Here is a 16355-nt window from a genome sequence, read left to right on the forward strand (position 1 = left end):
CCGCCGTGGCTGAGGGAGCCGCCTCTCTCATCCCCTGGTGCCGCGCTGAGGTGACGGGAGCGCGGCTTGGTTCGGAGGGAGAAATTTTTCTAGAAATATTAAAAATAGGGTTTGGGTATTCACGACAAGATGAAATAAAGCGCTGGAAGAGAAATCAACGGTAAAAGGCTAGTATTTGATCACTGAAGGTACGGTGCGCCACCGAGTGACAGACCACACACCAGAAAGGGCTGAAGATGCTTTAAACAGATTTATTTACTACAAAACAGTAGAGTAGAAAGCGTTTGGAAAACTTTTTATTCAATATTGGACTACTTGGTTTAAACTTCTGAATAAAAGCACGTTTTTACAGTTAAAAGTACTTACCCCCTACCCTACTCACTCGAGCAGTTAACTAAGTTGTTTGCACAATCCTCTATAAAATTAAACGACTCAAACAGACATTGGTACATTTAAAAGCAGCACTGTCAGGTCAGCCCTGATGTGTTTATACAGCTGTGCTCTATTATTTCACCTGTTCTTTTCGCCTACCCGCAACACACAACTGCGGTGTTGCAACGGCAGCTGACAGAGGTGGCTGGTCTGCTGTGGCACTGTAAGGGCGACTCCTCACTCTGCCTCCAGCCCTCGCTCCTCTTGCCCCTCAAGGCCTCCTCAGGCACAGCGGGGACAGCTCCTTCGAAGGCAGGGAACGCAGGGCTTCCCGTGCTATGAAGCTTCACCTCCCAGACGCTGCAAGCAGAGATTCAATATCCTGAATTACTTTAGAAGTTTTTTCCAAAGCCTCCAAGACGTACCCTTGACTGATTTCTTCCGGCTCGCTCCCGCTCTCTGTTTTTCTGACAGTAACACCAGATGGACTGTTTTTTGCAGCAGATGTCCTTTCCAGAACATTGCTATTATCCAATAAAACTAGTGTTATTTTGTTAAGAAAAAAAATACCAAACTCCTCCTCCTAATGAGAAAAGTACTTCTCTGTACTTGTCTTCATCATTCTGCATTGCAAAGTCTCACATCTCATAGCATGGTAATTACATAAAGCTAAAAAATAAAAGAGTATATTACTTAAAATGGCACAACTTTTAGAGAAAATGTCTTTAAGACTTCAATTTATCCAAAAGTCACTTTAAAAAGGAAACTATCTGATGTCACACTGCACAGTTTAACAGTATGCACTTTTCACACTAATAAAATTCAGCACTGGCTTAAAGACAATTATAGAGTGGCTTTAAGCACATGCAGCACAGCACACTTTTTTGAGCTGGCTGAACATAGTGGAGCAATACTGAGGTGGTTGATTTTACAGAAAGGTACTGTACTGCAACAACAAGCCCAAAGGCAACTGCATCATCCCTCCTTCAAGAACAGATCAGCAGATGAGTGTTAGCAAAACTGATGCAATACCCATTAAAGGACTTCCTTTTTTTGGTAATTTTCTATTTTAGTTTTGTACTCTGCCACTGGTTTTGTTTCTGGTGCTGTGATGCAGAAGTTGGACAAGATCAATGATCAACCAAAAATGATAAATAAGAAAACAAAAAATGGCTTAAAAAGGTAATTTTAAGAAGTGGGTAAGACAATAAAAGAAGGTGAGAACAGGACAGAGAGTCTTTGATGATCTACAATGCAGATTTGAATATGCAGATGAACAACAGAATATAAAAGTGAAAAATGTTTACAGCTTTCAAAGGATACAGTTAAATCTCTGTATTTTTTCGAGCTCAGCATCAGCAGACCTGTCCAAGAAAATAAAGATTATTAAACAACTTAGTATCACAAAAGGTTCTCAAATGTATTTTCTGCTTCAGATTTTAATTTTTAATAGTTTCCAGCAATACTGAAAACTAGACAAGCAAAATCCCAGTGAAAAAAATGATTTATTTTTGGCTTTCATACCACTAGTCAACGGCTGCCATTTGTCAACCATTTGTGTCTCCAAAAATCAGCGCTCTGCTCTAAGGACAGCCTCTTTGCTATATGTATGTATAAATATAGATAGAATTTTCATTTCATCAGCTACTGAATCTGCTATAATTTGAATAACAAGTGCAAGTGTAATCGATTTCAATTAACACATTTTCAATACCCAAATATGGTTTTTTATATGATGTCAGTAGCCCTTTGGTCAGTAGCATGCATTAAAAAGGACAAATACATTAGCAAGAGACACGAGCGTCATTCAACAGTTCAAAGTACTATTTTGAACTGCTTGGTGTTCTGTTAAAAGATGCCTTTCCTAGTCTAGCTTCTCTTTTTCACCTTGCAAGATACTATCTCCGTAACATTAATCCTCCTTTGGCAAAGTCACCATAATTCTGATTTTTAAGTAAGGCAGGCAGAAGCGCAACGCAACAAGCTTCACCTAGAACTCAACTTACGTAATGTTTTAAACGCTGAAAGAAAAATATGAAACCACACCAAATAAATGGCTTTGCAATTTTCATTTTTGACCCTTAGGAAATGCAGCCTATAAAACTGAGTTTATAGTCTTCTTGAGTTTTATTTTCAACATTATTTGTAGCCAATTATTTAGGATAAAGATGAATACCAATTTTCTTCAGTTAGAGAGTGCCCAGTATATTCAGCAATCTCGTTCCTTTCATTCAAACTTCTGCACCATTCTATTGCCATTCTGATGTACCTACGTTAACATGGAAATTCATAAAAAAGTAGTTATTTATATGAGAAATACATTCTATTAATTCTAGCAAAAAACTGAAGGCATTAAGCAATACACCTGGATCTGAAAGAAAAAGCCATGATTCAAAATCTAGCTTTTTCTCTAGGCTTCCTTGCCATATTTTGATTCCCACTCTTTGTGTAGAATCTCCTTCATATTTAAATCTATGCAGTTATAGAAAATTACAACAAAGCTGTATGATTTGTAATGAATAGTGTACAAATGTTAATTTTTGTTTGTGACTATCTGCTTGCTAAAACGCAGCACAGTAAGCTTCTGATGATTCCCATAATGAGTCTGTAATTAGAGCGAGCAGATTAGAGAAAGCAATCTGCAAGCAGAGGTCAATATCTGTAATAAAGCAAAAACTGGATAAAGTGCTGTCCAGTTCTATGCACCAGCTCTATATAGGACAAAGATTTTTTCTTTTTCTTATCCACTGATGTTAAGTGCCAACTTGCATCTCTGGTTATTTTTTAAGAAGACATTACTGTAGCAATTATAATGGAATGACAGCATGCAGTGGTTCTGAGTCATACAGGTCCTGAATCTGTGCCAGATGTAAGATGGAGCTTTTATCATTACGTGTTTCGTTCCCCTCCCAATATATTTCCAGTAAATACCATTTCTTCTTATAAAGGATTTGTACAGAATTCTTTTATATTTAACTTTAAATTGTTTAAATTACTTATACCTTTCATAGATTCCAGGATGACTTATTTGCATTAGCTGCTGAACCCCATCAGGAGTAGTTAACTTACACCAGCCTACATCTTCATTTACCTTAGAAGAAAAAAAATTACAAGTATTAATTTTCTGCTGCAGTCCGAAGGAAAAAAAGCAAGTATAATACGCCAATTTAAGAATTAAGTATCTATGAACATTCCACTTTAAACACTTAAAAGTTTGTGTTTTGCTAAGGATAGAATTTGGTATAGTCTGCTATGACAAATGCAGGGGAGGGGGGAGAGAACACCTGGGATGGCCCCAACACTCGTTTTGTGCCATGCAAGAATAAATTATTTCTAAAAGTGTGTAGAAATGTTTCCAAACCTGTAGAATTTTCAGTTCTTCCTCCTTTTATCATGAGTGAGCATACAGATTTGAGCTAGCTCACATCAGGAAGTTATACTCTATCTTTTGACACACTATCATATTTAGATTGTTTATAATAGAGACAATCCCAGACACTTTAACATCTTCTTTGTGTCCTGTCACCTTAGGGTAATAAGCAAAGACACAGAAGCCAAAAGTGTCAGCAGTCAACCTTGAATCCCATACTCACTTAATTTTCTCTGTAGTGCCATTTTGCAAAAATCAACATAATCTTTTTACTTCTATATTAAGTATATTTAAAAATGTGTATGGAATACCATACATGCAAGGTTACTTTCCTAAGTAATTTTTCACTAGCCATTTCCTCAATTACAGATAATTGGAAATAAAACCCAAATATTCCCTTCTTTGATCAATGTGAGTGACTTCTTAAAAGGATAAAGTTTCATTTGCCTCTTTAGGCATCAGTTATGCACTAAAATATTTTTCCTCCTCATTTCTGGCTACAATACTGGCAATACATTAACAGTGGCATTTGCAGATAGTTCCTATTTTCATTTACACTAGTACACAAGCTTAAGAGTAAGCCACGGCAGCAAACTGCTGTGAGTTACGAATCTCTCAAAAGACTTCAGTTTGTATTTTACAGGCATCAAAACTTTTGTTTAGTTTCCTCATTAGTTTCCTAGTAACACTTTTTCATGAAGAGTTTTAAGAACAGTCATTCCTCTAACTCATGGGTTACCTGGATCTTACTACAGGAAGAGCTGAAATCCCAGACCATATTCAAGGTCACCCCATCCCAAAAAGCAGCATGGACTTTATGATCCGAGTACACGAGGAGTCTTCCTGTGCTGGGAATAACTTTTTCGTACAGCAAAACTGGCAACATTTCTCGTCCATCTGTCTCAGGTACCTAGAACCAAACAAATACATTAAAAACTTGAGGAAAGGCGACTTACATCATTACAGCTGTTTGTATCTCTCCCAGATTTTCAACTCACTTGTTTTTCCAGACCACAACCAGCTCTCTTTATCATGCAATTGCTTTCTGCTTCACAAATAACAGCTTTACACTGCCTGCTTTTGGTTCCCAAACCTATACCTTCTGATCTTTGAGGATACACTCACCATTCTTCCCTCTAGATTAGGTCCTATTCCCTACAGCCTGTATAATCATTCTTATAACACTGGAAGATTTATAAATCTTCAGCTACATACCATTTTCCAGCAGCAGAGATAACAGTTATGAGTTAATGATAGTTTAGTCTTGTAGCAGTACTGAAGTATTCTGAGGAGCAAAAAAACAAACAAAATATTAAGCACTTCATACTTACTATGTCTTCTAAATAGCTGCGCCCTTTGTTCTGTAAGTTTATAGACACCATCAGACCTATAAATTCCTTCAATTTTTATACTTAATGTCATAATAAGTATTATGTGTAATTTTTACTACTGTCCTTTCAAAGTCAGAGGAATTAATGTAACAAAGATAAAGTAAAGTTACTTGGCTGCCTGAGTAATAACGGAGGATACAGAGTACGGATTTCCTGGTACATCAGGAGGTAGGCTCTTTACTGAATACATCTTTTCTTCTCTCTGCAGTAAACAGCAGAAAGGAGAAGAGTGAGTTAAAACAGTGTTAAAAGCTTGCAAGATAGGAAATTTCTGACCTCCCAGAAAGCAACTATAATCACATTTAAACTTGTCCCAGAACACACATAAATATCTCCTTGAAAATTAAAAAAAAAAATGCAGTTTTATCCGTTAAGCCTACTTCTGTGGGAAGAAACATTCAAGAGTTTCCATGCTCTCAGTAGGGACCAAGAAGTTCTCTTATCAGAGAGTAGACTGCAGTTCATTACTGAGTAACTACATTTGATTACAAGTTAAAGGCTAGGTTTGAAGGGTACAACGTTGACCCTTAATTCTGCTTTAAAAATACAAAACACTGCATAAGCACCTGAGAGGATGTCTACTCTGGGAAAATGTAAGAACAGACAGACACAGAGAGGCAAAACCATTTCTCCAGCACTGAACAGCTGGTCTGTGGCACAGCCAGAACAGAACCTGCATCTTCTAGGTTCTGTCTCCGTACAGTAAAAAAGAAAACACTTCCAAGTACATAAAGATTAAACTCTAATCAATATATTAAAGACTAAATTTCTCTTCTAAATTAGCGAAAAATGGTTATTGTAGAATTTTACTGCAGTACATACTTGAGCTTGTGAAATAAATGTTACAATGAGTAAGATTTTTCTTATTGTGTCTATAATTTACAAAAATACATTCTGAAACAGAAGTAGTAATCTCATTTTTTGTATGATTGATTGCTTGATTCAGTCATTATAGTAATTACTAATGTAGGCACTTCACTACAGACTGCATAGCCTTAAACTGCATAGACTTAAAACTAAGAAAACTGCTAACTTGAAGGAATTTGGAACATACTTAAAAATTTTTTTGGAACAGATTTTAAAATTTTTTAAAATTGTTTTATAGTTTGATACCTTTTTTGTTCCTTTTTGGATTGCATAATGTACGAAATAGTTTCCCAAAAATGCTCCCTCTGACTTGAAAAATGAGTCATCACCAGGATAAATTTCTGTGATGTTTGTCGTACCATGGATAAATCTAAGAGAAATAACAAGATTTTAAACAAGTACTTAAAATGCTGTGTCACTAGACAAGCAAAACAGGTTGGTACACTGGAAGAAAGCACTAAGCTTTAAACACATTTTCAACACAACTCTCCCATGAAAAACTTTCCGCTATTTCACAAACAGCAGTGTACCAATTACTTCTTTTAACACAGAAGATTAGCATTATCAGGCTCTTTGTTTGCCTGTGTGCATGGGGAGTGGGAGTTAAACAAGCTAAGGAAAGCTTTTTTGTGTTGAGGTAAATATCTCACAAAAGCTACTTATTCCACTGACCACAAAATATAGTGATTCTAAAGAGAAAAATCCAATTTTCTTAGTGGACCGGCCCTACCTAGTGTACACGGGGAGCTGTCAGACTGAATGATTCATGAACAACCTGAAGGTCTTCATTTCCACTTGCAGCTGTGTGTTTTTCACCAAGATCAATGGTCTTTTCCTTGTGATCATACAGTATCTTGGAGCCTAAAACCCACTTAATGACCCAATTCTGCAACTCTGTGGTTAGATTCCTGGACTTTGGTAATGGGACTTATAAGACTAAGCATGGCTACTCACCATACCTCCAAAGAAATGAGGTATAGTACTGAAGAGCTGCTAAACATTCTGTTCAGACGAGATGAAAATTTTCAAATTACACTGAGAAAAATGAAGACCGATTATGCTTTTATCAAAGACTTTCAGATGCTGATAGTAACTGTAGCATTTTCGAAGTTTGTATAACAGATTTGAAAGGGCAGTTTTTAAAAAAGTCTTTTTTTTTTTTTTTTAAACCATATGGACAAGGTGATTGGCCAGGAAAATCCAGAGTTTAGCTGCCTGCAACACACAAATTATGTAGGTCACCAAGACAAACACTTCTAAAGCGTGAAATCTTCAGCATCAAAAGAAGCAATGTAATTCGCAAAGAAACCAAGCACCATAATTGTCAGTGAAGTCTGTGGGAGCTCCAGCTGTCCAGTAACCTTTGAGAAATCAGATAATCAGATCCCTTCTTTAAAAGCCTCAAACATGATTTCAGATCGATTGTTTCAGACATACCCACTTTCAGGCCTGGAAATACACTGTACTAGAAAATTTGAAATCCAATGAACAAAGAGCAGAAATGAACGGACTCTTATGTGAATATTGTGTACAACTTCTCAGAGTGAGAAAGGGACAAAGTAAGACATTTCATCTTAAAGCTTAATTTGCATACAAATGAAATCTTCCAAAGATGAAATGCATGACCTACATACCTATAAAAAATACCCTGACACCATACAACTTGAATTAGCTGAGGGCATGAATACTTTTCAGTATCTTGATTCTGAAAGAAGTCACAGAAAGTCCACCTGTAGAAAATACAATAAAAGCTGCTGTAAGTCCGAAGGTCGAGGGTTTGGTTTTTTTTTTGTGTTTGTGTGTGCTGGTAATCATTTCTGTACCAAGAACAGATGCATGCACACCTATGCAAAGGAAGAGAGGCCATGTATTTTCAGAGTCCTCCGATTCCTTACTTATCCACATCAGTTACCAAACAAATTAGTTCTCTCACACCTGCAAAGTATTTTTTTTTATTATTTTTAGTGGTGCTGACAGAGAACGTATGCTACTGGCCCACCTCAGAAGTATTAGTGTCTCAAAAATGAAAAAAAACCAAACCAACCCAAAATCTGTGTTATTTTTTCAGTATTCTCTTTTTCATTTACATATTTATGCAGCATGTCAGAAAATAAACTTTATTTTTCTCTGGACTAGTTACTATGTGTTCATTACAGTAGGATGCAGAATGTTGGTTTCACAAATTTCACGTTTCAAGAAGTTCCTAAAAAAAAGGAATAGAACAGTAATTTTTTTTTTTAATAGCTAGAATTCAGTTATTTTCCTAGAGGTTGAATTTCCAAATTGCAGAATTGTAAAACATATGTTAACAACTACAAAGCAAACAGCTTAAATTACCTGTGTAAATGTGGGGCTCTGCAGCTGAGTGGCAAAGCTGTAGGTAAATGAGAAACTCTTTCATGTGTTTCGGGATCTATTAAAACAGCAGCTTCTGTAGGTGTATGGCTGTTTTTCTCACATGTCTTCATTACATTGTTAACAGTATGTAAGTTATAGCACATTAGTGCCAACAACAAAGGGTATTTCCATTCTTCTGGGTAGGAGGAAACAGACCAACGCTGTGTAACCCAGGTGTATTCGGAAGAACAGTTTGAGTAGAACAGAGGGACTCCATTTCTGTCCTTTTGGTCCTTTGGTTTGGCTGGTTCTCTGTATTCACCTTCAGCACAACCATGTTCATTCTTCTTATTCTCTGTTCTCATTTGTTTCGATGACATTTCTGCAACAGAATTTTTACTTGATTTTCCGTACTGATCTCCGGTTTGATAGTTGCCGTTCTTTTGAGAGGAGCGTAAGGATGCTGCAGATGACTGGCTGACTTTGCATAAGAACTCCACTGTAAATTCTTGCTGCAATTCTGACAGGTAAAGGTGAGCATAACCATCTACTGATGAGATCTTCACATTGCCATTGTCTATACATCTTGTCAGATCAGCCGTAGCAGGGTCAGGCCATCTAACTTCTAAGATATCACTGAAAAGAATCTAACACAAGAAAAAGGATTGGAATGTACAGCAAGATAAAAATGACCTACTTCCCAGAAATTACAATGGAGGATTTATATTTAAATGAATTCAGTCCTTCTGCAAGGTGAGGTACAACAAGAAACTTTACTGTGTATTTATTTGCGTACATGAACTCAAGACAAAGCAAAATACCTAACCTTCCTATCTGCTTCCTCCTGTTCTAACAGAGTTCTATCTAGCAATAATGTTTTTATTTAATATGCATTCATAAACTAGTAAGGTACATGGCCAACTGACCAGGCACAACTGCCCACAGACAGCAGATGTTGCCAACTGCTTCGTAAGAAACACTGAAGAGAAAGCCTGAATTATCTTGAGCATAACAGTTATCAGTAGACTTCATGCAAAACTCACACTAAAACTGTGTACATTAAAACCCCACGTGCTTTGAAATCTTCTCTTTATTTATAAAATTTAAATAAGCCTGTAAAATTGCATGTAACATGTATTCACGTGTTCTTACCGACACGGAAACGTACAGAAAATGTTTTGCAGGTAGGTGGACAATCTTACTTAATCCTACGCAGCTATTGCTAGGATGTGGATAAAACATATTTCTGAAGAAGAATTTAAAATATAATAAAGATTTTAGACTTTTACAATACAACATTTGGAAAGCCTCAAAAGAATAGCCTCATCTTACTGCTGTGATATTCAAGTACAGATTGCTGCTTCAATTAGCACTTTTGTTCAAAACAAATGAAAAACATTTTCACAGCATATGCCCTTGTGCTACCCTTTCTACAAAAATGAAGCAGATGATTCTCAACAAATTACTCCAAACAAGCACTGCATCTACCTCAAACCCCAGATTAAAGCTTTGCCCAAAGAGAAGACATAATTTAGAAAACACACCGATCACCTTCTGAAACTGGAAACATTCTGTCAAGATAGAGAATGCCTTTCTAGCCATCTGCAGAAGTTCTGCCCTAAAATGATGCATCTTCCTTTGTATTGTCCTTACACCTGATAACCACACAGAAAATACCCTTAAGTCTGCTTTCAAGTGAAGACTCCAGGTAAAGCACTGGATCCCAAATAAACGCAGAAATGCAAATCTTCTCAAATAAGGTGTGAAAAAAACTTAGCAAATGGGTACACACACTCCTCATCGCTTGTTTTATCTCAACTTTATCAGCTTGGTCTCATTTGACTGACCTTTAATCAGATACGTTTCAGGCCCGATCGTACTTTGGCCTGGTACTGGAAAAGCCTGGAGTCCAATAGAAATGAAACACAGCAGCACTAGTGCATTAGTAAGGTGGGAAAGTCTGCTGAAGGTATTTGGGGCACCAAAGATGAAAATTTACCATACAGAATTGCAAAAGGACCCTAAAAAAGAAAATCAAGTGACCAGACAATAAGGCTGTGGATAAAAATTCAGCAGAGATAAACGCAGTGTGATATAAATGGGGAAAAGCACTCCTAACTTTCCATATAAAAGGATGGGCTCTGAGCTGACTACTACCACGCAGGAATAAGATCTTGGTGTTGACTAACAGTCCCATGAAAACATATTCTATGTTCAGCAGCAGCAGTTTAAGCAGTGTATCAAATGTTTGAAAATTCTAGGAAAGGAACAAGAACAAACACAAGATGTAACCATACCACTGAATATATTCATGGTTAATCACCATTTTGAATACTATTGGCAGTTCTGAACAGGCCACACCATCGACAAGAAGCCCTTCGTCAAGCTGTCTAGAGATGTGGATGGTTCATGTGGCCAAAGCAGAGCCTAAGCAAACTGCAGTACCAGGTTGTTTTGAATTCAAGCATAAGCAAAGTAATACAGTATAACTGGAGAAGTGTTTTTGTACTCAGTAGCCCAGCATAAGTAGTCTCACTGCTCGTAACAGGCCACAGGCCATAGGCTAACTGTGTCTTACCCAACCGTGCAAGGCCCCAGGCTGGCCCGTTAGGCTCGTTATAAACTTGTTATGAGAACAGGCTGAGTGAACTGGAGCTTAGTAATTTATCTCATTATAATGGACAGCTGAAATGTAGGAAATAGCAAAGGCTTGGAAAATGTGGGCACTGATTGAAAATAGAGGCCACAGAACAATAAACTGATAGCAAATTACTGCAGAAGTACAATCTCAAGAGCTACAAAAAGACTGCTTTTGCTTTCAGAAAAGCAGCAGCTGATAAACCAAGGGGGAAAAAAGAAAAGGCAAAAATAAAAAGCCAAGCAACAGGATAAGGCACTTGCTGTGGCCTGGGAAAGATATCCCTCAACATCCTGGAGCGGGCAGTCACAGTGGAAGCTTTTAAGTTAGAAACTGTGGAGCAACCCAGCCATCTTCCAGAAGAACAAGGTCCTGGCTGGGGGCAGGGTGGAGGGTGACACACTAGTGCCAACAACAGCATCAGCTCTGTCCCCTGCACCTTGCGGGGAACGTACAGCGTGACTGTTATGGACTGACTGCTGTGAAGTGCGTAGTGATACTGACTGACGGTGTTTTCAACTCGCAACTAAACGCGAGCATGAAGTGTGTCAATAATGAAGCGTCAGCCTAAAAGTTTTAAAACATAAAAACTCGCCTCGTTTATCAGTCATCTTAAGACTCCCACCACCGGGCGCGCACACTCAGTGGGAGCACCGGGGTGATGCTGATGAGGAGCAAAGCTGCTGGAAATGGTAAATGGGATCTCTGGACGGACCTTCAGCTTGACCTGGGGCAGCCGTTCCCTCGAGTGACGCCTGCCCCATGCCCCTCGCAGGCCCGCCCAACAGACGCACACCCGCACTTCAACAGGGAAACAAGGGGATTCTGAACCTGACAGCCTCTCGGACAACACTGTCCCATTTCACAGAGTCTTCCCTGAAAGGTTCCAAGTGCAGAAAAGTGACGATACATAAACCAGCTCATTCTATCATGTGATCAAAATCCTAGCTTTTAGTCTTACTAAGAGTAAATGAACTCTTTAGCGTTTGGCTACAAAGGATATGCATAAATAGAGGACTAAGTAACAGTTAAAACTGTAATTTAAAATGGGCATATTCTCATAAAATTGACAAATGCATTAGCCAAACCGTACTCTGTAGGTCTTCGAGGCCTGTACTCATACACGTGCGAAGTTACCTAAGTCCACTTTGTCAGACTACTAGGGAAGTTTATTTTACAAAAGCGTTACATGTGTAACCTCTCACCTGTTTTCTTTCTGGAGGTATGATACGTGAAGGTAAGTATGGGCGAGAAGAAAACTTGTTTCGGAAATCCAGAGCTCGTAGAAGTCGTTCCTGTTGAAGCGTGAAGAAAAACAAAACAACAGTGTTGCGTCACGAGCTTTTCCTATGCAGTCATAAAGTTTTAAAGCTGATTTCATCCCCATCTGTTGCGGAGCAGAGGCTAAGGAAGCCCCCGCGCTCCGCAGGGAGGCACCGCCGCTTTGGTTCTGCTGGGCCCCTTCCCGCCAGCCGGCCGCCGCGCGCCTGCCGCCGCCGCGAGGCCGCTCCCGGGAGCGCGCGCGGGCACGGCGGGCGCGCCGCTCTCTCCCCCTCAGGCCCGGGAGCGCCGTCCCGCCCCGCACGCACCCTGTAGGCGCTGAGGGCGAAGGCGACCCGCTGGCGGGTGGTCTCCGCCGGCCGGAGGGGGTGGGCGGCGGCGGGCAGCGCCGCTTCGTACAGGTACTCGCAGCCGCAAGGAGACAGCAGCAAGCGGGACCCGCCCGCGTACTGCACCGCCACCGAGCCGTCCCCGTACAGCACCACCAGGCTCTCCGCCTCCATCGCCCCGAGAGGCCTGCGCGAGGCGGCGGGCAACCGACGCCGGCCGCCCGCGCCCGGGGCGGCGCTGCCCGCACAGCTCCGCCCCCCGGCTCCCCTCCCCTCCCCTCCCCCCCCCCCGCCGCGCGCTCCGCTGCTCGGCCGGTGAGGCCGCTCTTCCTGCGGGCGGCAGCCGGTGGGGCACGTGGCCTGGTGCGAACGCGCATTTGTAAAACGAGCTCGGTGGAAATACACACCGTGTCTTTTTACCCTAACTTTTTTTTAGTTTTTATCTGCTGGAAACAGGGATGTCTTTCTTGCTGCTCCGGAGATGAAAACCAGCAGCGCAAAGGCCTAGGGCGATAGAAAAACCCCTCTGCACCTGTCGCTGTGCTTCGCTGAGGTACAGCTGCCTCCCTCGGCGGCTGCTCCCGGGAGAGCCGCGGCAGCAGCGCCGGCGCACCCCGCCCGCCTGCCCCTGCGGCCTGCCGCCCTGCCTGCCTGCCGTCCTGCCTGCTCTCCTGCCTGCCTGCCTGCCTGCCTGCCTGCCGGCGGGCCTCCACTTCTTGCCTCCGCACGACAGCCCCTCTGGGAAACGAGGAGGCGGCCTGGAGAAGGCCGATTGCCCGTCTGCAACACCGCCCAAGGGCAGATTGCAGAGAAGTCATTCTCTTGGGACTGCTGCTTTATGTTCATGCGCTCATCGGGCAGGGACGCCTAACCGACGTAGTACCTCGCAGAAGCCCTAGCTGAATAGACTAAAAGATTAATTCCCAAAGGCCAGTTGAAAAACCATGCCTAGTTGCCTTTTTGGAAGATGTATACACTTCACCCCCACCCCACCCCCCAATGTTTACAGTTCAATCAAAGCTCTTTTAAGTGGATTGACAGTTTACAGTTAAGTGACGATTTATTACCAATTCCTGTGTAAAGCACTAAGTAAATGTAATTCAAGATCCTTTGCTATGCAGGCCACACTGGGTATATGGTCTCACCTGGCTGTAACAATCGTTCCTTACCTATGGAGGTGCAGGTTTCCCAGATCAGTACGCAATCATGGAAAAAGTGCATTCAGTACAACTTTCCATTCCCTGCAACTGCTTTCTCAGCAAAGTGGAGAGGAGATCAACACCCGGTCAAGTGGCTGCAGACACAGCCATGCATCAAAATAAATCTGGTTCTATTTGCAATACCCGTTTTAATGAATATTATTCTGCATAGTACTTACCTGAAGCAAGTTTCCAAGTATATAGTTGGGTTATGAATACTTTATTACTTTTAATTTTTTATGGACAATGCATTGCATTTTGCTGGCAACTTCACTGCTGTGGTTGGAACCCTCAGCATAGGAACTGTGGAAGCAGGTCACGTAGGCTGCAGCAGAGGTGGCCAATCAGCAATTCACAAACACTGCAGTATCTGCCCTGACTTTTGGCTGGAATGTTATTTTCTTTTCCTGTATCAACTACTAGGATCCACAGGCATAAACTGGATGATTAGAACTGTAGTTCAGTCAGGGAGAAGTTGCAAACTTGAGCTGTGACGAACTGAAGGAGTTGTGTGCAGTAGGAAGGAAAGGCAGAATGTGGTAAGGAAGTACTGTCCCAGAGAGAAGTAGAAATTACTATTACAAACCAGACTGAGTGTCACTAATACTCAGTGCCATAACGGATTATTCTATTTAAAAAAAAAAATCCCAGCTATGCATAATTTGTGATACCTGCCATAGCCAAGCCAGTCGTGCTTCTTTCTGTAGTGCTACAATTACACTTAAAACCAACATTCAAAACCCGGTGTCATGGATGAGTGATTAGGCTGCTTAAAAATCACCATCAAAGATATTTGCAAATACTGATTTTAATAGAAATTTATGGAAGTGTGATTTAACAGAGTTCGATGGCAAAGTTCACTCTATTACTTATTAAATGAACCATATATATATACATATAGAGAGAAAGAAAGAGGAAATCAAGCCCGAAGAAAATACAAGGAGGAAAAGCAGAGCCTTCCCGTTGAGCCACGAGGTTCAGAAAGGACGCCCTTGCTTTCTGAACTCCTTCTCAGAGAGCAGCCTAGGTGCGGCTGGATCCAATCCTAGCCTCAGACTTGGTCAACGGTTTGTGTCTTAAGGATTATATGTTTAGCAGCAGTTTAAGGTTTGTTTGCAGCAAGGAGAGAATCACGAAAATTTAGCAATAACTAATCATTAATTAACCTAGCATCTACAAAGTGATTAAATGAGGTTTACTGTAATATTTGAATTTATTCACACACACACACTGGGCCTAAATACTCATTATATGCGCAGTTAAAGGCACCAATAAAAATTCCCTGCCGGGTTTAGTGAAATCCTCATTTTAAATGACTGTCTCAATGGGCGAAAGTTGAACCTCGAGGAGCAAGGAGCGCCAGAGATCAGCTCATGCAAACCTCAGAGTTGGCAGCTCCGAGAGGCGTCCCGCTCCGAGGGAGATGCTGGCGCAGCCCGCTGCGCTCCAGGGGAGCTCAAGGGGTCCCACTTGGCACCGCTGTTCATAGTCACGAGATGACTGACTTCAGGCACCAATAAATTTCCATCCTACTTTCACAACCTGTGTTGAAGATTACTAAAGTTCTCTGAATTCCAGTGATGCTGGTACAGATCCTCCCGAGTTACAGCCCAGATAAGATAGGCCCCAAGGCTGCCAGCTGGTGACTGGTATGGATGAAAAACGTACCAAGGTTGCCAGGGCTGCCTCCCTGGGACAGAGAGGGCTGCTCCCACCTCAGCCACGTACCAGTTGTTGATACGGTCAAGGGACGCTTAACCACCAAACTCGTTACACAAAGGCCAATTTCGATGGGAGCTGCTGAGATTGTAAAGCAGCTTCGCCTCCCCTGCTCTGCCAGGTGCACAGGGACGGGGGGGCGGGGAATGCACCACCACACCCAGTGACCATCTGTTTTCCAGGGGGAAAAAAAAAAAAAAAGTAGGCCAGCAGCAAGAAATTCTTAGCAGATTTGAAAGGAAACCACTGAGAAAAAGCTGACTTCATTTCTGAATATGTAACTCATTCAAAAGAAAAGCACACGCAAAGCAGCACCTGTTGCAGCCCAGTGTTAAATTACTTTAAGCAAAGTGTGATTTTCAAATACTAAATATTTTTGTTAAATCACAATTGATTTGTCAAGGGGGCAAATATTTTTCATACTTTTTCTGATGCGTGAAGCCTGCTCACGTGCTCAAATTTGAATGCGAAGGAGGTTTCTTTTCAAAACCAGTGCTAAAGAAGTTTGCTTCACTTCTCCCCCCGTTTGCTTTCCATGCTTCTGCACCTTCACTGGCTTACCATTACGCCACAAAAAAACCCCAACCTTTTTAAAAGGTTGTTTATCTGTAAGGTATTGTTCAGAAACTTGTAGATGAGAAACACTTTTACGCAGTGCACTTGAAATCTGTAAATGCTAAAATGCAGGTGAAAGCGTCTTTAAACCTCTCAAGACTGATCTCTATTACACACAGAACTATGAGCAGTTAAAAGCAGGCAGACAAGCAGCAAATGGCGATTATGACAGTACGAAACCTGCTGCTTTCTTTTGCTCTTTCACATCTCATTCCACCATCGCTAATTTGTATTAGA

The 16355-nt window shown here is 41.1% G+C and overlaps 1 protein-coding gene across 1 annotated transcript; it reads right to left on the minus strand.

The window, feature by feature from the left end:
* Positions 1-245: 245 nt before the first annotated feature.
* CUNH5orf34 (chromosome unknown C5orf34 homolog) lies at positions 246-12817 on the minus strand. Its single transcript, XM_087759831.1, has 12 exons — positions 12565-12817; positions 12181-12270; positions 8338-8984; positions 7635-7730; positions 6247-6370; positions 5244-5335; positions 4958-5027; positions 4482-4652; positions 3375-3463; positions 2549-2641; positions 1696-1736; positions 246-912 (listed from the first exon to the last, which is right to left on the minus strand). The coding sequence occupies exons 1-12, from the start codon at positions 12757-12759 to the stop codon at positions 719-721; spliced, it is 1902 nt and encodes a 633-aa protein (XP_087615957.1). The 5' UTR covers positions 12760-12817; the 3' UTR covers positions 246-718.
* Between the last annotated feature and the right edge of the window lie 3538 nt (positions 12818-16355).

The sequence above is a fragment of the Nipponia nippon genome, unplaced genomic scaffold, assembly GCF_047370975.1.
Source record: "Nipponia nippon isolate SJK-2023a ecotype South Korea unplaced genomic scaffold, ASM4737097v1 scaffold_20, whole genome shotgun sequence".
Taxonomy (NCBI): Eukaryota; Metazoa; Chordata; class Aves; order Pelecaniformes; family Threskiornithidae; genus Nipponia; species Nipponia nippon.